The 18440-nt window shown below is 33.0% G+C and overlaps 1 protein-coding gene across 6 annotated transcripts in view; it reads left to right on the forward strand.

Moving 5' to 3' along the window:
- Positions 1–15404, forward strand: part of LOC126857947 (uncharacterized) — a 53603-nt gene extending 38199 nt beyond the window's left edge. For 5 of the 6 annotated variants that reach the window (XM_050607880.1, XM_050607883.1, XM_050607886.1 and 2 more), the window contains exons 4-6: positions 6371–6584; positions 10826–10960; positions 11489–15404. In XM_050607880.1, the coding sequence (XP_050463837.1) occupies positions 6371–6584; positions 10826–10960; positions 11489–11717 (578 nt within the window). In that variant the 3' untranslated portion in view covers positions 11718–15404. The remainder of the gene's footprint in view (positions 1–6370; positions 6585–10825; positions 10961–11488) is intronic. The other variant, XM_050607881.1, reaches the window with a different exon arrangement.
- Positions 15405–18440: the final 3036 nt, after the last annotated feature.

The following is an 18440-nucleotide window of genomic DNA, read 5'->3' on the forward strand; positions in this document are numbered from 1 at the left end:
TGAAAGATGGCAACGATCGTTGCATCTAGATGGGTGATGCTTCACATTAAGGATCTGTCACCGGTTTTGCTGGCTGGTCCTCCGACCGGGATCAACGCCGATGGGCGTCGTTGGACGTCGTCGATGGTTGTTCGACAACGGCATTAGCGGAGCTGGTTACATGTACAGGACAGGGCAAACTAGGTCGCGCGAAGCTCCCAGGGTCCATGACATCTGTTGCCCTCAATCCTATTTCTCGTCCTCTTCTTATACATTCTCGCCCCCTTTCTCTCTCCGTCCCTAAATCTGAGTCTTCTCCGTGTTTTAACCCCTTTTCCTTTGCGTCTATTTTAACGATTACACTATGGCAACACCGTCGTCGGATAATATTGTTACCGCGCTTTGCTTAATCGCATTTCGTATTTTACGGGCGTCCGCGAACGTTGCTAAAGATGAACGCGGCGACGGTTATCACGCGACCGTGGAAGAAGGCTTGATGGGAAGCATGGCCATTGTTTTCTTAGACTCTCGTGAGAGCACTCTGTTCATAAACGATGGAGTTGTGATTCCATTAAGTCTTGAGTGACTCATATTCCATTTATAGTTTAATATATGTATATGGATCGATACCTCGAAAACAATATCTTGATTTCTTGAAACTTATTAGAATTTTCTGTCATCTCTTAATTCAAGTCAAAGATAGAGATGCTTAAGTATCTCGTAAATGAAGCTGAAAATAAAATTATAATGAATTTGTTTTAGTAGAAATTTAACAAAACCCTAATACATATAAATAAGATATATAAATAAAATCAGATCAAATTATAAAATTATCGTGGTTGGTTAATATTAATTTGAGTCGATATGGAAGGACCAATTAGAGTCCGAAAACTTTTAGACTCTAATTGAACTCTCTTAAGCTGTACATAATTGGCCTTTCTATTCTTATTATGATCAGAGAGTTTCTTTAATTTACTTTATTCATCATTAATCACAGTGAAAAGTTATAATTTGGATTTTATTTATTTGCGTGTCGAATTTAATTTGAACCAACCATAAATTCAATAAAGTCAAGCCACACGCATAAAATTCTGTAATTTTTGGTAAAAAAAAAACTTGAGAAGAAAAATATATTGAACGATTCTAAATGTGCCATTAATATACAGCACTAACATGTTATTTACTAACAAAAATTATTTATTTTTAAGGCGAGAATTATTTCGTTGCCGCCTGCAGGAAAAGGGCACTTGAAAAAATATCACTTGGTTGTTTGAATATTCAAAATATGTATAACGCAGGTGGAACGACGACAGTGTCTTACAGCTTACAATTAAATGCCAGATGTTGCGCGTTTTCATGGTCGCGCGTGAACACACATACATATAAATGTGCATCGATATATATATTTTTTCTCTATATCTATCTATGCTGTAACGCGCACACCTACGCGACTTACTGTCGGACTTTCTCTGGTTCTTCAAGTATTGAAACGCTTTCTGTAGGCGAGAGTAGGCGACGCGAGAAAGAGAATAATGATATGACGACAAAGTGCTCGAGTAGAGATTTGATTGTCTCTCGAACGACCGTAACGGTCAATATTTTGTCGACGTAGATTTCCTAGTCTGTTAAATAATTTGCATTGGACGGCTTTTTATTTGTAAATAATACGGAAATAATTTTTTCTCAGCGCGAAGATATTTCTTCCGAAATTTTTGGCCTGATTATTTCAGAATTATAAAGAATTAAAATAGCTCTTTCTTCGAAAGAGTTAAGCTTTAAAAATTAAAGGAGATAAAAAAGCTCATTTTTTTACTTAGGATTTACTAGGCTTTTACTTAAGAGAAAGTTATACTGAAAATTATATGAATAATGAATCTCATTATTTGATATGTGATAATAAAATGTCGTCGAATTAAATTAGTATGATTAGATATACGCTTTATCATGAAACTTTACATTTATAATTTATTATTACATATCATTCAATTTAATTTCACAATTTTAAATGTCTTTTCTACAGTAATGACATTTCATTAATTAAACAAAGCTGTTTTGAGTTGCGTTAATTAGAATATTAATTGTGCGATATAATTAAATTGCTGTGTGACAGTATATATAGATTCTATATTATTATATTATTTTAGTAGGATAATACCTATGAGAAATTATATGATGTGGCTTATATGATAAGGCTATTGTGTGACTACATAATAAGACATAATATATTAGCAAATTTTATTCGTAAATATAAAGCGGATAATCTGCATATGAGAAAGCTTAAAAAAGTTCTCCTTTAATTTAATTAAATGGGAATATAGCGGCAAATAAGAGGGGGTATTGATGCGCAAATTTATTATCGTCAAATTTTATTAACAAATGTACCTTAAAAATGTTTTGGACCGTTTTTGATCCTTTTAATTTAATATGATAATATTAAAAAAATCATTTACAATTAATTGTAGTATTTAAAGAGAATAAATTTATTTTTCAAAATAACTTTCCATATTTACTTATGCGGAAGATATGGAAAAATATTGCTTACATTTTATTTTGCATTTTGTAATTATTTTTGTAAGTAAGATTTTTCATTATCCCACTAAATATCTCCTGAGCTTTCCATGATATCATATCCATGAATAGCTAGCGTAGTTATTCCGCACAAGCACTAGATCGGCGGCTTTAGCAGTATTTAGATCCCGAGAGGTTTGCATTAATAACATATCTCTGCCGAGGATCGAGCATATTCCGCGAGCGGTTTGCAATTTATCAGTTATCAATCGTCGTTTAAATGCCGATTGATCTTTCGCGAGGATGCGCTTGCTATGATCAGAATCTGATAGTATATTTTATTTCTTTAAAAGGTCAGGTTTATCGTGCAGGGGCGCGAGGCATGCTAGCGCAGTCAGATAAACGGAATGATTAATACGGCATAACATAGCGACGTATGTTAGCCAGGCAGATTTAGTCTTGGCCTTTACCAAAAGTAGGTTACACCAAGCATTCGGTGATGCCCTGTCGGCCAATTAAATGCTGTTAGCCGATGGCCGAGTTGTAGAATCTTCGACCTTTTTCGATCTATTTTTCGGTCAATTTTCTTGGTCGATTAAACAAAGGTTTAATTAAAACGATATTATTTTGTTATATATGTAGCTGTTTGCATATATGTGTATGAAAAATCTTAAGCACGTAAAAGAAGTACCGCGAACAGAATATCGTTCTCTATTCTTTCTGTTATTGTATAAAATATATCGTGATATCACAAAGATACGTTCTTTAATTAAGATTTAATTTATTATATTTTTTTTTAACTTTTATCATTTCTAATATAACGTGCGAAATTGAAACAGCTGTCTTTCTTCTCATTACTTGCGATTAAAAGGAGAGAATCTGGGACATATATACAGATACATGGATGTGGGTAATCGATTGGCGGTTTGCCGTGAGTTTATTGAGATCCAAGACGTTGGACAGAAACAAATTCCGGTAGATTGTCGCTTTCAGACCGCCTTGTGCCTCACGTCTCTCTCGTCCTTTCCCTCTCTTTTCTCGTCTGCGATGAAAATCTCCGCTTGGAAATTTCATCTCGAGACGAACGGTTTTCCTTTGGATTAAGATGTCTTCTTATTGTCTGCGCTATTTGTACTGATGGCATAAGATATACGATGCCGCTGCGTCATTCTTCTCTGCCATTGTCCGGCTTTGCGAAGCCCGGGAGATTCTAACTGAAATAGAGTGACGGCTATATTGACTTCGAGATTAAGCAGCCCTTGTATGACTATTATATGTGACAACTAGGTGACATAAACATTCGTATATTTGAACTCACACTTTCATACTCGTCGCTAAATTCAATTTAGCTCACAGCTTTTGTCCTTAAACGAGAATTGATGAGAGAAGATAATTGAAATTGTTAGACAAAGGGAACTATGATGATTTTTTAATGATATAGTTAATAGTTGTTATTGGATTGCTAAAAAGTAATTTTAGATGTTTATATATCATTTTCAATTATTAGAAATTAATTTACAATTTTATAATTTTATCATTGATATTTATAATATTGTTTCATTTTCACGTATTTAAAGTTTACGTTAAACTCTGTTAATTTTACGTCAGTATAATCTCCGTTATTTCAAGAACTTTGAACTTAATATCTTTTCAGTAAATATTAACCCGTCTTTAATCTCCATAACCTTTCATTTTACAATATTAAATTTTATATTGTATTTTCTTAAAGTTTATATAAGTAATATTTTCGTGAAAGGTAGAATTTATGTCATTATTTATTACGTTAATTTATTAAATTTTGAAATTAAATTGAATTTGTTAATTTAAGTCATGAGACAAGAGCTCATGCTTTGCTCATGAATTTTTTTTTTTTTTTTTTTTTTTTTTGAAATAAAAATTATTTGTAAGAAGAAAGCAAATTTCTCATAATCTCGAAATATCTCGAAAAATTTAATAGGAAACAAATTATAATAAATTATTTTTTTTTTACATAAATTATAAACTAACCATATAAATATTTATAACACATTATTTTGATTGCATTAAAATGACTTTGCGCGATTATGTTATCGACTAGGAGTTATAATCGTGTATCGTACATTCGCACTTCGCATATCTATCTTGCTTTTTTTCGATTCGGATGTTACGACATCGCGATAATGTACAGGCGTGCATTTGATAGTAGCCATCATTCTTTCGCTTTCGTACGCGTAACGTATAGCTGGGAACAAAAACACGGGGACGAGAGAGAGGCTTTATCGATGCTGATCTCTCATTGTTGGAGGACCGAATTGCAGAACCGGCTGTGCTGCTTTGCGTTATGCAGATCCTCTCGTCAAGAGAGTCCGACCGTGTTACAAATTCATGCTGTCCACCGCATTGCATTCGCGGGCAGCAGTTTCCTTCCTGTCTGAATTATCCAACATTGACGTTGGTAGACAGATGGAATTTAATTGACAATCAACCGTAATCCCAAGAACGCTTAATGGACTTTCACATCTGCATTTGAATAATAAATTTGATAAAATTATACATTATCGTGTTAAAAGAAAAGATTTAAAATTTTAAGAACTTTTTCTTATCAATATTGAATCGATTTAAATAATATTAACATCTAAATTGAATCTATTTTAAATATTTAAAGTGAAGAAATACATCTAATAATATATGGTATGCTCGAAATTTTCTTTATGCTATCTAATAAAAACAAGTGTGTTTTTTAGAATCTGTTGTAACAATTTTGGCCGCTACGAATGTCAAATAGAACTGATCTAATTATTCCTGTATACGCGCGCGTTCGGTTCCTATCTCTTAATGGAAATCTAAACGACGACGAGAGAGACGTTCTACGCGCGTATCGCCTCATCAAATCTCAGGCAACGTGCATATTCAAATGGCAGTGGATTTGAAAAAGGTCGGAAAAGTTTTCCCTTTGCATACTAAATGTCGCATTATCTTGGCGCTGCAATAATGTTGCGGTACGAGAGAAGCGCAACGACTCTTATTACGACTAATATAAGTATACGCAGCGGGCGTGTAACGCACATAGTTTTCATGATAACATAATTATTTTTTCTCCCTTAAAACCGTTTTTTTTTTTTTTTCGTAGCCACAGGAATTTTATTAATATCGCGGAATTTTTAACGAATATTTTAAGTAACATGAAATCATTGTTTAATGTAACATGTCCATTTGTTACTTTTGAAACTTTGCAATATTTATTTACACACACACACACACACACATCATATATAATTATATATATATATATATATATTATAATTTGAAATTGAATGTAAAATTTCTAATATTGAAATTTATTGAAGCTATTAGGAGAAAAATTAAATTTTTTGTAGCGACTTTGAAAGCAGAAATAGTTAAAAATAATAATAACTTTTTTACTACAAGACTTTTTTAGACTTGCAATATATTTTGTTGCGAAGTATAATCTATTATTATAAAGTTATTTATTTTATACTAGTATACTTTCTTTTTCTCTTTCCCATGTCATCGAATGATATTTTAAAGTTGAATACTTTATAGTTTAAAGTTCAATTAATTACATACTTTATTTTTTGTAACTGTATAACATTTAAAAAAAAGAATTTAATTTAATTTAATTTAATTTTTTAGATAAATCTTTCAAATATATTAAAATTCTTTATAAAAATATTCTTTGCTTTAATCTAAATGAAAAAAAATTAGATATTTTATTTAGTTTCACCTTTATAACATGATTTTTAAAAAATTCTAGGTTTTAAATCATTGAAAAGACTTGAAAAATATTGACGTTTCATCTGAATACTGCATGTGTGTTCTGGTCATTAGCTTGTTTTCGACGCTTAGCCCTAAAATAACCAGAGATGTGTATTGTTTGTTTCAGGGGTATCTGGCAAGGACGTAAGTGGATGGGCGAAGATCCCGTGTCTGAAAAATCGTGCATCTAGTAAAGGGGGAAGCGGCGTGGGAGGGCCACACGTGGGTCCACCGCAATGTCCGCACTCTGTTTTGAGCAGCACTCGCAGTTCCGTGAGCAGCTCGCCTATGAGTCCGTGCCCGACCCCCATGCCTTTCCTGGTGACTTCGGGTTCTGTCAGGTAAGTTCAAAGCGGCTCGCTCTTCAATATATTTCACTTACGTTACCTTTACGTATATCTAATACTAAGACTTTATTGCTAAGCTCGGAAAAATCAAGAAAGTAAACTTTAAATATTGTATATTATAATGGAAAATATAAATGATTCTGAATGTTACTATACTGAGTGCGAAGATAAAAAATATTTTCTTAAGCTTTGACATCACGTTTTAAAGAAAGAAAGAGAGTGATATAGCGTATACTTATATATTGTCTTGCTTCTATCATATTTTATTTACATTTTCCATTCTAATGCAGTTTTAAGTTTATTTTCTTCTTTTTTTAACGAATCCGGAATTAGTTACTTTATGCAGCTTATTTCGGATCACTCATCGAGCATAGAAGAATGAAATATTGAGAGAATTAATTAATAATACTGAAAGTCCCTTGTACTGTAATTTCGCGAATACAAAATGTTCCCTTTTCGATGTAAAAACGACACCAGCTGTCGTTCGAGTAAAGGCCGCGTTCGCTAAAAATAAATTTCATACATATTTTATCGAGCACTATATCCATATCTGTAGGACAAACATAGCTCGGTACTGTTAACCGCTTAAAGTTTATAGTCGTGGATGTTTTAATGTGTCATTGATCTATTATTATATATTTCTTACTATCATATGCGTACGTCAATCATCATATTGATCTTCAAATTTTTGTCTTTAAAAATTTATTTGATTGGCAGATATTCTTTCTTTTTTCAATAATTATATATGATACAAAAGAAAAAATAATTTAAGTAAAATCAATTTCTATCGCGATTAACATTTGCAATTATACACTACAGCACGCATTTAAAGAATATTTGTATATTTGCTTTTAAATTGTTAAATTTATATATAAAAAAAAGTTTTTTTTTTTTTAATATATGAAATTTATTTTACTACTGCGTTTTCTTTGGGATCAGAGACATAATGATAGCAATATTGTTGCATTTGATGAAAAAATAATGTTGCACGATAATCGATGAAGGTATGATGACTAAAGTCTCTTTTATACAACCGTTTTTTATCGCGTGTTACAATGTGATAGTAATTAACATTATGAAAAATGAAAACAACTTTAAATGCGATTGTCTATCTAATATTGCACTTAACATTGCATTGGCATACATAATTTCAACTAGTATAATTTCAACTCAATATCGATGCCACTTTTTACGATGAAGTATTAAAAAACTATCATTTTGTTAAAAGTTTTTCTTTTACGTCAACACTTATCGATTCGTTAAAAGTTTTCTTTTCCTCCTTTCCCTTCAATTATCAATAACTTTAATAATCCGTTCGATCCTGGACGATCGAACAGATTAACGATGTATTAACTTTTAATTGTGATCTTCTATGTTCGCTACAATGATTATAATTATTTCTAACTACCATCCTTATTAATAAATTGCGAAACAGAAATATTTCAGGGCCATCACGCGTTGTCGAAATTTAAAAAACAGTATTATATATGTTTTTGTATTTATAAATTTTGATTTAAATGCATGAAGATAAATCCTGAAGAGCAACAACTTTCGTGTTTTGGCACTTACATAGAAAGTATGAAGTTTTTATGATATATACGAGAAGTCCTTTTCAGAACCCTTCGTTATTTTTTTACGCGAGAATATATTTTACGCTGCCTAAGGTAATACAAGACAGCGTGATAAATACATTGTGTTTACCTTTTTTTTTTTCACGATATGCTGTGGGGTCAACTCGGAAATTGGAATAAATATATTACCGTAGATAAGTGGGATAAGAATCATGAAAGCTTCTCTTTTTTTGCGATATATAAAACGTTATTATTCGCATATAAGAAATAAAGTTGTTTTGCTCAATTTAGAGTTAGCTTTGTTCAGAGTTTAGTTTAAAGGGCTTGTGTCTCAGATTTCGAATAAATTTTCCCGAATCTTGTGTGTTTTTCAGTCTCAAAGTTTCGATTTTTAAAACTACACTTTTATAATCGATTCTTTTTCGTTTTTTCGTGAAAAAAAAAGAGAGAGAGACGGAAGTCTTTTCAGGAGACAAGACCTTCATCTATCAGATATTTGCTTGAGAAAATCGCTTTTTCCGAAAAGTTCGCGAATTTCCGCACGTGAGAAGAATAGTGAGTTTGTCGGATATAACTTCGACATCCATCGACGTGCTCAACCGAGTTTGAATGAATAATTCATGGCATTTTCCGAAGCGCCCAAGACATCAATAATCATCCACTTTGACCAACTATTTTCCGTCCGGGCCGTCATCGGCCCGATAATCGTTTCGCGAATTGCCGTAGTCGCGTCTGAATCTATCTCACAATCAGATAAGTAGGCTTGTCTCATTTATCGAGAACTATGTGGGGCGCTGAGATAAATCATTTTATTTTATTTATATAAATCCTTATTTTATATAAAAACTTTATATACATGTATAAATTTCTTAATTTAATTTCTACATTTTTTAACATCTATTTTAATGAAAAAATATAATTTCCGAAAAAACCAATCCTTTCGTAAATCAATAAAGCTTAACAATATGTATTAAATTTAGTTTCAATTATATTGATAGAATTTTAAAATCATTTAATTAGCGAAATATTTAGCATTAAAGATTAAAAAAAGTGTGAATATTTTTACAACGAATTAATCGAATTGATTCAATTTAATCTGAAATGTATATATATATTTTTTTTCTCTAAATGAATGGGAAACATTTATGATTCTTTCGCTTAATCTCGAGATCTTTAACTTATTATTCCGCATTTTGCGTTTTAATCACTTTTAGAGATAAGCTTCGTGAATAAATCTCGTCTCTTATGTCTTTGTTCTCGCGGTCGCGTTTTAAGTCTTAAAATAGTGTTGCGACTTTTAGTAGAGCGTGGGACAAGAACGAGACGTTCCTCGTGTCAGCGAAGGGCACAAAGGCTTCGCGTGTAGAGAAATTGAATGCGTATCTATAACCCATACCTATCGGAATTATCGATTAACTTCTTGCTCTCCGCTCTCAAATCCAGGAGGCTTTTCGTCTCTTGACAAATGGTAACGGCATGGCAATTGGAGAGAGAGAAAGAGGAGACGAGATGACTCGCGTAAAAGCCGTATATCTGTTATAAGCTGTAACATATGCGGGACTTTTCAAATGTCAGTCTGCAAATCTTTCTGTGCACTCTCTCGAACCTCTCATCTATTCGAAAAGCTGAGTCATATATTCGTATTCTTTCATATTGATAAAATCTGTAATTTTTTTTACATCTGCGAGCAATTCTTCTCGCAGATATAAAAAAAATTATATATAGATGAAAAAAGTTCAATATCAAGGAATAAATCATAGTCTTTTTATAAATCATAGAAAATATTATAACGTGACTTTTTCTGTTATATTAAAAACGCAATTGAAGTTGTATTTAAGAATACAATTCGGAATGTCATTCGATGCAAATGCGAGAAAGATTATTAACGTCTTGCGTGGTAGCATTAATCGCTTTTCCGTTCGGTAGAACTCGTACGAGGCAACAAAGTGTAAGGTTTTTAAGACCTGTTAGAAAAAGAACAGATTTGTTGCGTCATTACGCGATCATTAAACATACTTAATCGAAGACTGACACACTAGAACAAAATTGCAGCGGACTGAAACCATGTACTGTTATTGTTCTGAGTTTTTACTTCATTTATTTTGCGTCATTTATTTATAACGGTTGACAGCAATAGTATTGATGTTCAAAATTTATTTTTTTTCCAAACATTTTTTAAAATTTATTATGTTATTAAAATTTTCTTTTGAAACGCCATTTAGAACAAGAAATAATTAAGTATAATCTCAAAACTTTTAAAATTCTTAAAAATTGAATTTTTTTTAAGGCTATTGCACTATTTTATGTTTTACAAAATCAGCAATAGGTAATTTTTATTTCATTTTTTTTTTAACTTTAACGAAGATAATAGAGAATATTAAAAGAATTAGGATTTTTTATCCCCATAAAATCTATGTCTGATGTGTTTCAAGTTTATTTGAATTTACGGGTTGCCGAACTTCCCTTGTTAGTCCATTCTTAGTTTGAACAGTACAGACAAGTGATTAATTCATGTTTCTGCTAAAGAAATAAGAACAAAGCCGATGTTGACTCATACTTGAAGGTAAGCGCTCGGAGAGAAACTTAAGAGTTTAGACAAAAGCGACATCGTATGCATATATAGCGAAGAGCTTAATTGACAATTAACCGATGTCCATGTTCCAGTAGCGGCATGGTGCAAACCGTCGGAGCCAATTTATCGCCGGACCAAACATTCGGATCGATCCGGTCGCTCTCGGTGACGAGGGAAGTTGCCAGTTTCCCTCTATCGCGAACACCCACGCCACCTCCGCAGCATAGGTAAGTGAATTCTGTTTGTTTACTTGGCTCAGATGCGTTGAATAAACATCAATAGCGATTGAGATACTTTGTGAAACTAATAAAATGTCTCTCTGCGAAGAAAAGTAGTCTCCAATTCGAGTGTCAATTGAAAAATATTAAATATATAAAATCAATTTTTATTTAATCAACAATCGACAAATTTTAAGTAAGATTTAATAATTCCACTTATTCTTATATAGTATAAAATGCATGAATTTTCTACCGTCTTGTCCTTCAACTTTCAGTCCATAAGACCGCTCTAAAGAATCTGCACGCATTGCTTTACTTTTTGAAAAATTATTGCTAATTCAAAAATAAATCAAATTATAATAAATATATATTTTAAGACATTTTAGAAAATAAATAAGTATGCAAAATTAAGATCTTCCAGGTGTCAGTAATATGATGTATAGAATATGAATTTGTCTTATGGACTGACGGTTTCACGCGGCCGAGACGAACCCGCATATTGACAAAGCGAACGGCCTTTCGCGGTCGTCGTTGCAGAACGTCGGCATCGCTGGCGGCGAACCCCGAGGAGCTGGTGGGCGTCGATAGCCCTCTAAGGGAGGCTTCCCCCAGGCCGGAGGTACGCGTGGTCGCGCCATCCCATCGGCCACCACCGACGTCCGTCCTGGCGGCGGCAAACGGCGGCCACCATCACCACCACCACACCGTCTCCATGGCGAACCGCAAATCCGTCAGCATACTGCTGCCCGAGCAAACCAGCGGATGACCCAAGTTGCTGCAGCAGCAGCAACTGCGGCAGCAACAGCAGCAGCAGCAGCAGCAGCAGCATGGCTTCGTACACCGTTGCGATGAGGCACCGCTCTCGATTTAAGATCCGTTGCTCATCTTCGAGAGGTCATTTCCGACTAAGACGATGATGATGACGGGAGAACGGGTGATCGGTTCCGGGTAACTGAGAATTAATTAATCTCGTATTCGCGAGAGTTTGCATCGCGTCTTCGATCGGGCATAATCTTCACGTACAGCACATGAGTAACGCAATCAGCCATGAATACGACTGGCTCGTTAAGGAACGAGTGATTGATGACCGGTTATTGTCATATAACATCAACTATAGTTTGACCAACTCCTCGTATATAGTTAGCATGATCGTTAGATGCGAGATCTCGAGAGAGAGAGTTGAACTATGGCCGATGTTAAGAGAGTTGCTGCGTGAAATAACCGGTTTTCTCTTATCTCGCTCGAATAATGAGGTTTATTCGTGAATCGATATAATCGAATCATTACGGTACATCACTGTTTGTCGGAGATGATGCCCAATATTGATCTCGACTGGAAACCGTGCTTAGTGTCTCCGTTTTAGTATTCGATAACAAGTTTCATCGTTAAACCGTAAGATAATTTGTCAATTGAAAATATTTGGGGGAATTATGATAAATTATCATAAATTGTGCGTGTGCATGTGTGTATGAATATATGGTGGAAATTTTTCTCCGTATTGTATATAGTATTCAAGAGAAACGAAAACGATGACGTTGGAGAAATTACATTTCCGAACTATGAACCCGTACGTGTTTCGATTTACGCTCGCTGTATTATTAGAGCGTTCTTATGCATTATTGATGATCTAGAGAGATTCAACGTGCAGTACTGATCAAAGGTGCTATTTAACATGCACACGTTGATCGTCATATGAACGGATAATTTTACATCGAATTATATTTTACGAATTATATGCGAGTCAAAAATTACAAATTAATGTGCATCGCAGTACAAATGTACCGCAAAATATGATGTAATGTGTATAGAAAATTATTAAACTCGTATATAAAAAGTAATAGGCAGGATTACAGATTTAGAGAATTTTTATTTTGCTTGATAAATTGAAATAAATTTACGTTGGAAGAACGTATAAAAAATTATGAAAGTTTGTGTAATTTTGCTATTTAATTAAAAACATATTGATATTAATTTTATATATGCAACAAAATTTGTATGCATTTTGCAATAGAGGATACCGAAATTATTCTAGGTAAATTGGTTTTGGAATATTATATTTTTGCAGTTTGTAAATAGAATTCTGATAACTTTGCAGGCTTCATTATCAATGTGCTTTTTCTCTACCTCTGTTTTTTTTTTTTTGCAATCACGATAAAAAAATGTAGTTTATGTGGATGGAATTTTTCAAACATTGTTAATTCTTTCGATGCCATGTAAAAAAAAAGAAATCTACACATGTATTATTTCTCTTTGCATATTAGATAATTTTTATAATTGAAATTAAATGTGTCGGAGAAATTCCATATTAAAAATATCAAGATAATTATAAGTTGTTAAATTAAATGTTATTCCATTAAAAATTTAATTCTGTCAAAATGTTTGCAAATTAATATCGTGTACGCGACATGATTACTTTCTATGCATTAATCTCGACGTTATATCAGAATTTATAGCATTCTTTTCTCGCGCATCGAAAGGGTTAACGTTTGGCAGAGACACCCAGCACGGTTTTGCACTGAAATGCATTAATTAAATCTCAGTTATTTTTGATTCGCGGACGATACGCCCTTCCTATCTACACCGCCAAGAGGAGCAACAAGCTCTCGCGATCACAGAGCTACATCCAATAGCTATTCGTCGCAACGGCGTACGTTTCTGGCCAAAAGTAGTTTTTAAGATATCCTCGCGCGCGATTTTAACACGTCCTTCTAAGGCGGGAAACACGAGCCAACGAAGCGAGAGAGATTGAGATCACTCCGAATCTTTTCTCTTTTGCGAATTCACTTTTTTTAATTCTCCAATGCTGAAACAAAGTCTCATGGATTATTAGATTTTTTTTGTAACAACAATTTAGGATCACTGAACAATTAGATTTTCATTTTGTTAGTTTATTTTATTTTACAATCTAGAAACTTATTTACACACAATTTTTATTAGCGACACTAGGCGCCTTTGGAAAAGATCGAAGAGAATGACTATATAGATAATCGACTTTAGGCTGACTTTGTATTTTCTTGGGTGGGTACTCTATATATCGAGGCATCTTAAATATTTCGCTGACTTCGATGTTTTAAGAACGGTCTTTGAGGGAAGAAGGTAAGTTGAGTAGACGAACTGTCTTTTCTCTTGTGGCCCCGAATCTTCAATGTCGGTCACGAGATGAATCGATATCGCGAGAGCAGCGGAGATTTCCGTTTTGATCCAGGTAGGCAGATAGATAACTAAATAGACATGCCATCCGAATCATGATTGGCTGACGTTCAAGCTCGTTTATAAAGGCCGACGTTCGGCTCAATTTGCGCAGGATCGAAGTGACACTCTTATTTTTAGTCCGGACGAATTATCTCTGAGTCGTTCGAACTGATTCAACGAAAGACACTTAACCGGCGTTCATGCTAGTAAGATAATACGACGGATTCCGATACGATAGAAAGATTCCGCACAATCAGTGCGATAATTCATTATTTCTTCTCGGTATTGACGGTTTTTTTCTTGTAACATCTATCAATCAAACATTTGTCCCCTTGTTAAATCTATTTAACTTTAAAATATATCACATAGACATTCACACTTTATGTCAAACACATTTTTTATATTTTATGATCATTGAGTAATTGCTTTTGAAAAACATTATGTATATTCAATTGTTTATTATGTCAAATATTACCGATGCATTTACAGATGTATATATGAGAATTATTTGTCACACATTAAAATATCACTCGTGAATTTACATATATATGTCTCTACACGATCTAATAACTTATGTGACTTTGGAGAAATAGCGACTGAAGATTTAATATTTCCGGGTAAAAATCGGGGCATCTTCGGAAAAAACTCAATATAAAAATCAAGAAAAATCAAAATATCGACTAGTATTTGAGTCAGGACAAAACGAGGACTGGCAAAACGACTGTAATCCTTGACAATCTATCTATCATAGAGATATTTGTGTTGCGCTAAATCGCAAAAAAGAATGGTGGAGAAAAATTATAGAAAACTGTGACGAATGGCGAAGATCGAAATTTAATTTAGTTGAAATGAGTTTATGATCGTATTTTGAATAATTTGAAAATAATAAAGTGGAATGCAAGGAAACGGAAATCTCAGATATCCAACATTTCACAGCAATGATCTTTGTACGTATCGAAGTGAACGTTAAATAATAATTTTTAAGTCTAAATTTTGTAAGAAAATAATTAATTTTTTAATATAATATAATATAAATTTTTTTTTATTTAATATAAATTTTTAAGTACTTTTAAATTTATAATGATTACATTATTTACGTTACACAATATATATATATATATGTTATTTTGTTATATTATAAATTTGTATAATACATATGAGAAATTAATAGTTTATGGAATAGTTAACTTTTATTATTTTTATATAAGATAACTTACACATACCGAGAAATCAAGTATTTATAAAAAATTAGTGTAGTATACTAGAGAATTAAAAGTTTGTAACATTTAAAAATGAGAAATTTAGTAATATATTAATATTTTTCAGACTGATATAAACATATATATATATATATATATATATATATATATATATATAGTCTAAAAAATATTCAGTTTATTATAAGCTATATGTAAAATAAATTTGAATTTAATCTGATTATTAAATAACGTTTTAATTAGAGAGGTTAAAGTCTTTACATTTTAGTTGGACGAGAAGAGAACAATTTACTAGCTGCATAACGAGATCTGTTTTTATATATTGTCTTGTTAAATTTCATTTTCATTAACGTTCGCGACAATATGTACAGAGCTCGATGTTCCATATTCGGTGAATTTAAATATCAAAATCAACGAATCGTGAAATATTTCATTACATTGAAATTTGTATTTCTATTTTAATAAAAGATTACAAATTCGTTAAAGTCGAATATTTGGAATTTTGCATATTTGTCGGTTTCGTCAATCGCCTCATTTTTAAATATCGGCTTTTTTTAAAAACTCGTTATTTTACGATCGGACTGAATATGACAGATACGTATGACGCTTCGTAAGAGATCATCGATATCAAACAGAATTTATCGTCTCGATAATAAAGCGAAACTCTTTTCTTGCGGAAAGAATTGATGTCCTCACGATGAGAGAAATAAAAAGAGAGACAGAAGAGGTTTAATGAGTAGCACGATTCTTAACACAACATTGGCCCAATGATAATCGGATTGTTTCTTTTTTTTTTTTTATGGAATTGACCGAAATTAGATACAAGACCTTTGCAACGCTAATTAACACATATCGCAACGAAAATTTGCGGAAATTAGAAATAGACGTGATAATTAAAAAAATTACGAACTCCAGAAGAAAACATACCATTTCGCTTTAAGCTTACAATTAGTAAATTTAAAGAAGTGAATTTAAGATTATGTTAGAAAATTTGAAGGGAAAAAAAGGATAGAAAAAAATCATTTTATAATTATTACACATATATATCGTGATATATATAAACGCATCATTATATAACCGAGAAACTTAATTATTATTTCAGCAAGTAAATTTAAAACACAATTTTTGTGTGTAATAAAAGAAAAACATCGAATTAGGGTAAATGAATAATAAAAATAAACCTTAACGAAGGCTAAGTTTAGAGACATGAAATATCAAGCGATACGTGTTAAAGGGTGTTTCAATAGGACTCCGTAGAGAATGGTGCTAACTGGAATAACAAGAAAATTTTCCTAAGTGAGTAATTCTTATCGTAGGAGAAGCGGTGGGTACTAATCGCATAGCATATTTAAAGGTAAGGCTAATCCTTAAGATAACACACGCGTTATGCTCATAATTTTCTGCTTGCTCGATGATTTTTGATCATCCCGAATTTGAGATCCTTCTCGAATAGGCAGCCGAAATTTTTAAGTAAGACTCTAGTCCTGTAAATACGTAGATAAAGACGAAGGAGGATGGAGGACGAGTGGAGGAGCATGTGATAAGTTTACGGAATGCATGTCATGTTCATGATTGTATCGGGTAGGAAAAGGTATCGTTAACGATCACAGATGAACGCACTTTCTGTAAAGCTTATGGCCGTATCGGATAAAAATCATTGTTAACTCTTTGAGAGAGATATTTAGTTACGAAGAAAAACTTTTTCTTGCAAAGAATTATATAACCATGATCGTTATGATATTACCAATCGTTATTTCACATAAAAAAAAAATGAAAACGGGTGAAAAAAAAAACCGAGAAAAAAAATTTTAACAATTTATTCTTTTTCTATAGTTTGAAATATTCTACGTTATTCGTGTTTTTTACAAATGCAAGACCGGTTCAAAGAGTTAATAAAAAAGGATGTATGCGCTTTTATACATGCGCTGTTCATCTTCATCATCAAAGCCGTAAGTAAATTGCGAAGCCGCGCGTGGCGGTGTAGCGATACATGTATCGTTTATCTGAGAGATAGCGTGATGCTTAGGCCAACACCAGAGGATTGAATTATAAGCGTCCTTGTTTCTTAAACGTATAGAAGCGAAGATTAATAATGGTAAAATTAATGGGTGAGAACCACAATGTATATCGATCATGTCGGAACACCGGCGGATGAACTTGTGAACTTTCGCCAGTCACGGCTTCGATTTTACGCGGGGCTTTGGAAAGTAAACGGTGTGTATAATCCGACGAGGCGTCTAAACTGTGCTCTTGTATTAACGAGTGCTAATTATTCCGCGGGTCTGATCGAGAATCTCGAGCGACTGCCGTTGATCGAAAGCCGTTGCGGACACTTTGTCGAGAACTCGGGCATGCTTGGGTTTCTGGGAGGATCCGCGCGATAATATATTCGACAATATATTTACATTAATTGTAATCGGTCTAGTAATGCATACTCTCGTGTATGTAGCTCACTCAATAGCATTTGTTCGTGCTGTCGTAGGATAATGATTGAACGGAGGAGAAGAGAATCATCTGACCGCGAGATAGAATCCGCGATTTCGCTGTTTATCTGGCGAATGACGTAAGTCACGTTTTTCTTCAGAAAACTTTCTTCTGAGTTGTTCTTCGATGATATATTTGGCATTGAATGCAGGCTTGTCGCACTTTTAATTCTCAATTCTTAAATCGCGAACGATCATTGCAGAGCTATTTCAATTGCAGTTTAACTCTCTTATAATATTTATTGATTATTATATGAATCATCACATCGGAAAAGATTTCCAAAACGTCATTTATACTACTACTATATAATAAATGGCCTAAAGCCACGATATGGTAGACAAAGGAAGCGTGTGCCAAAAAGTAGGACAAATTTTTCTCGCGAAACGAGACAATTCGTATGTATATATATATATATATATATATATATTTTCTTTTTATATGCTTCATCTCGTCCTACTATTCCATTTTTGGCAGGCTAGATATAACATGTAGTAACAATGAAATCAGGATTTGATGGATGTCACGATATTTATTTAAGAATCCCTGCGATATTCAATATCTTCAAGATGGAATTGTAGAGTCAGATGGATCAAATT

Source organism: Cataglyphis hispanica, chromosome 23, assembly GCF_021464435.1.
Source record: "Cataglyphis hispanica isolate Lineage 1 chromosome 23, ULB_Chis1_1.0, whole genome shotgun sequence".
In the NCBI taxonomy this organism is placed as follows: Eukaryota; Metazoa; Arthropoda; class Insecta; order Hymenoptera; family Formicidae; genus Cataglyphis; species Cataglyphis hispanica.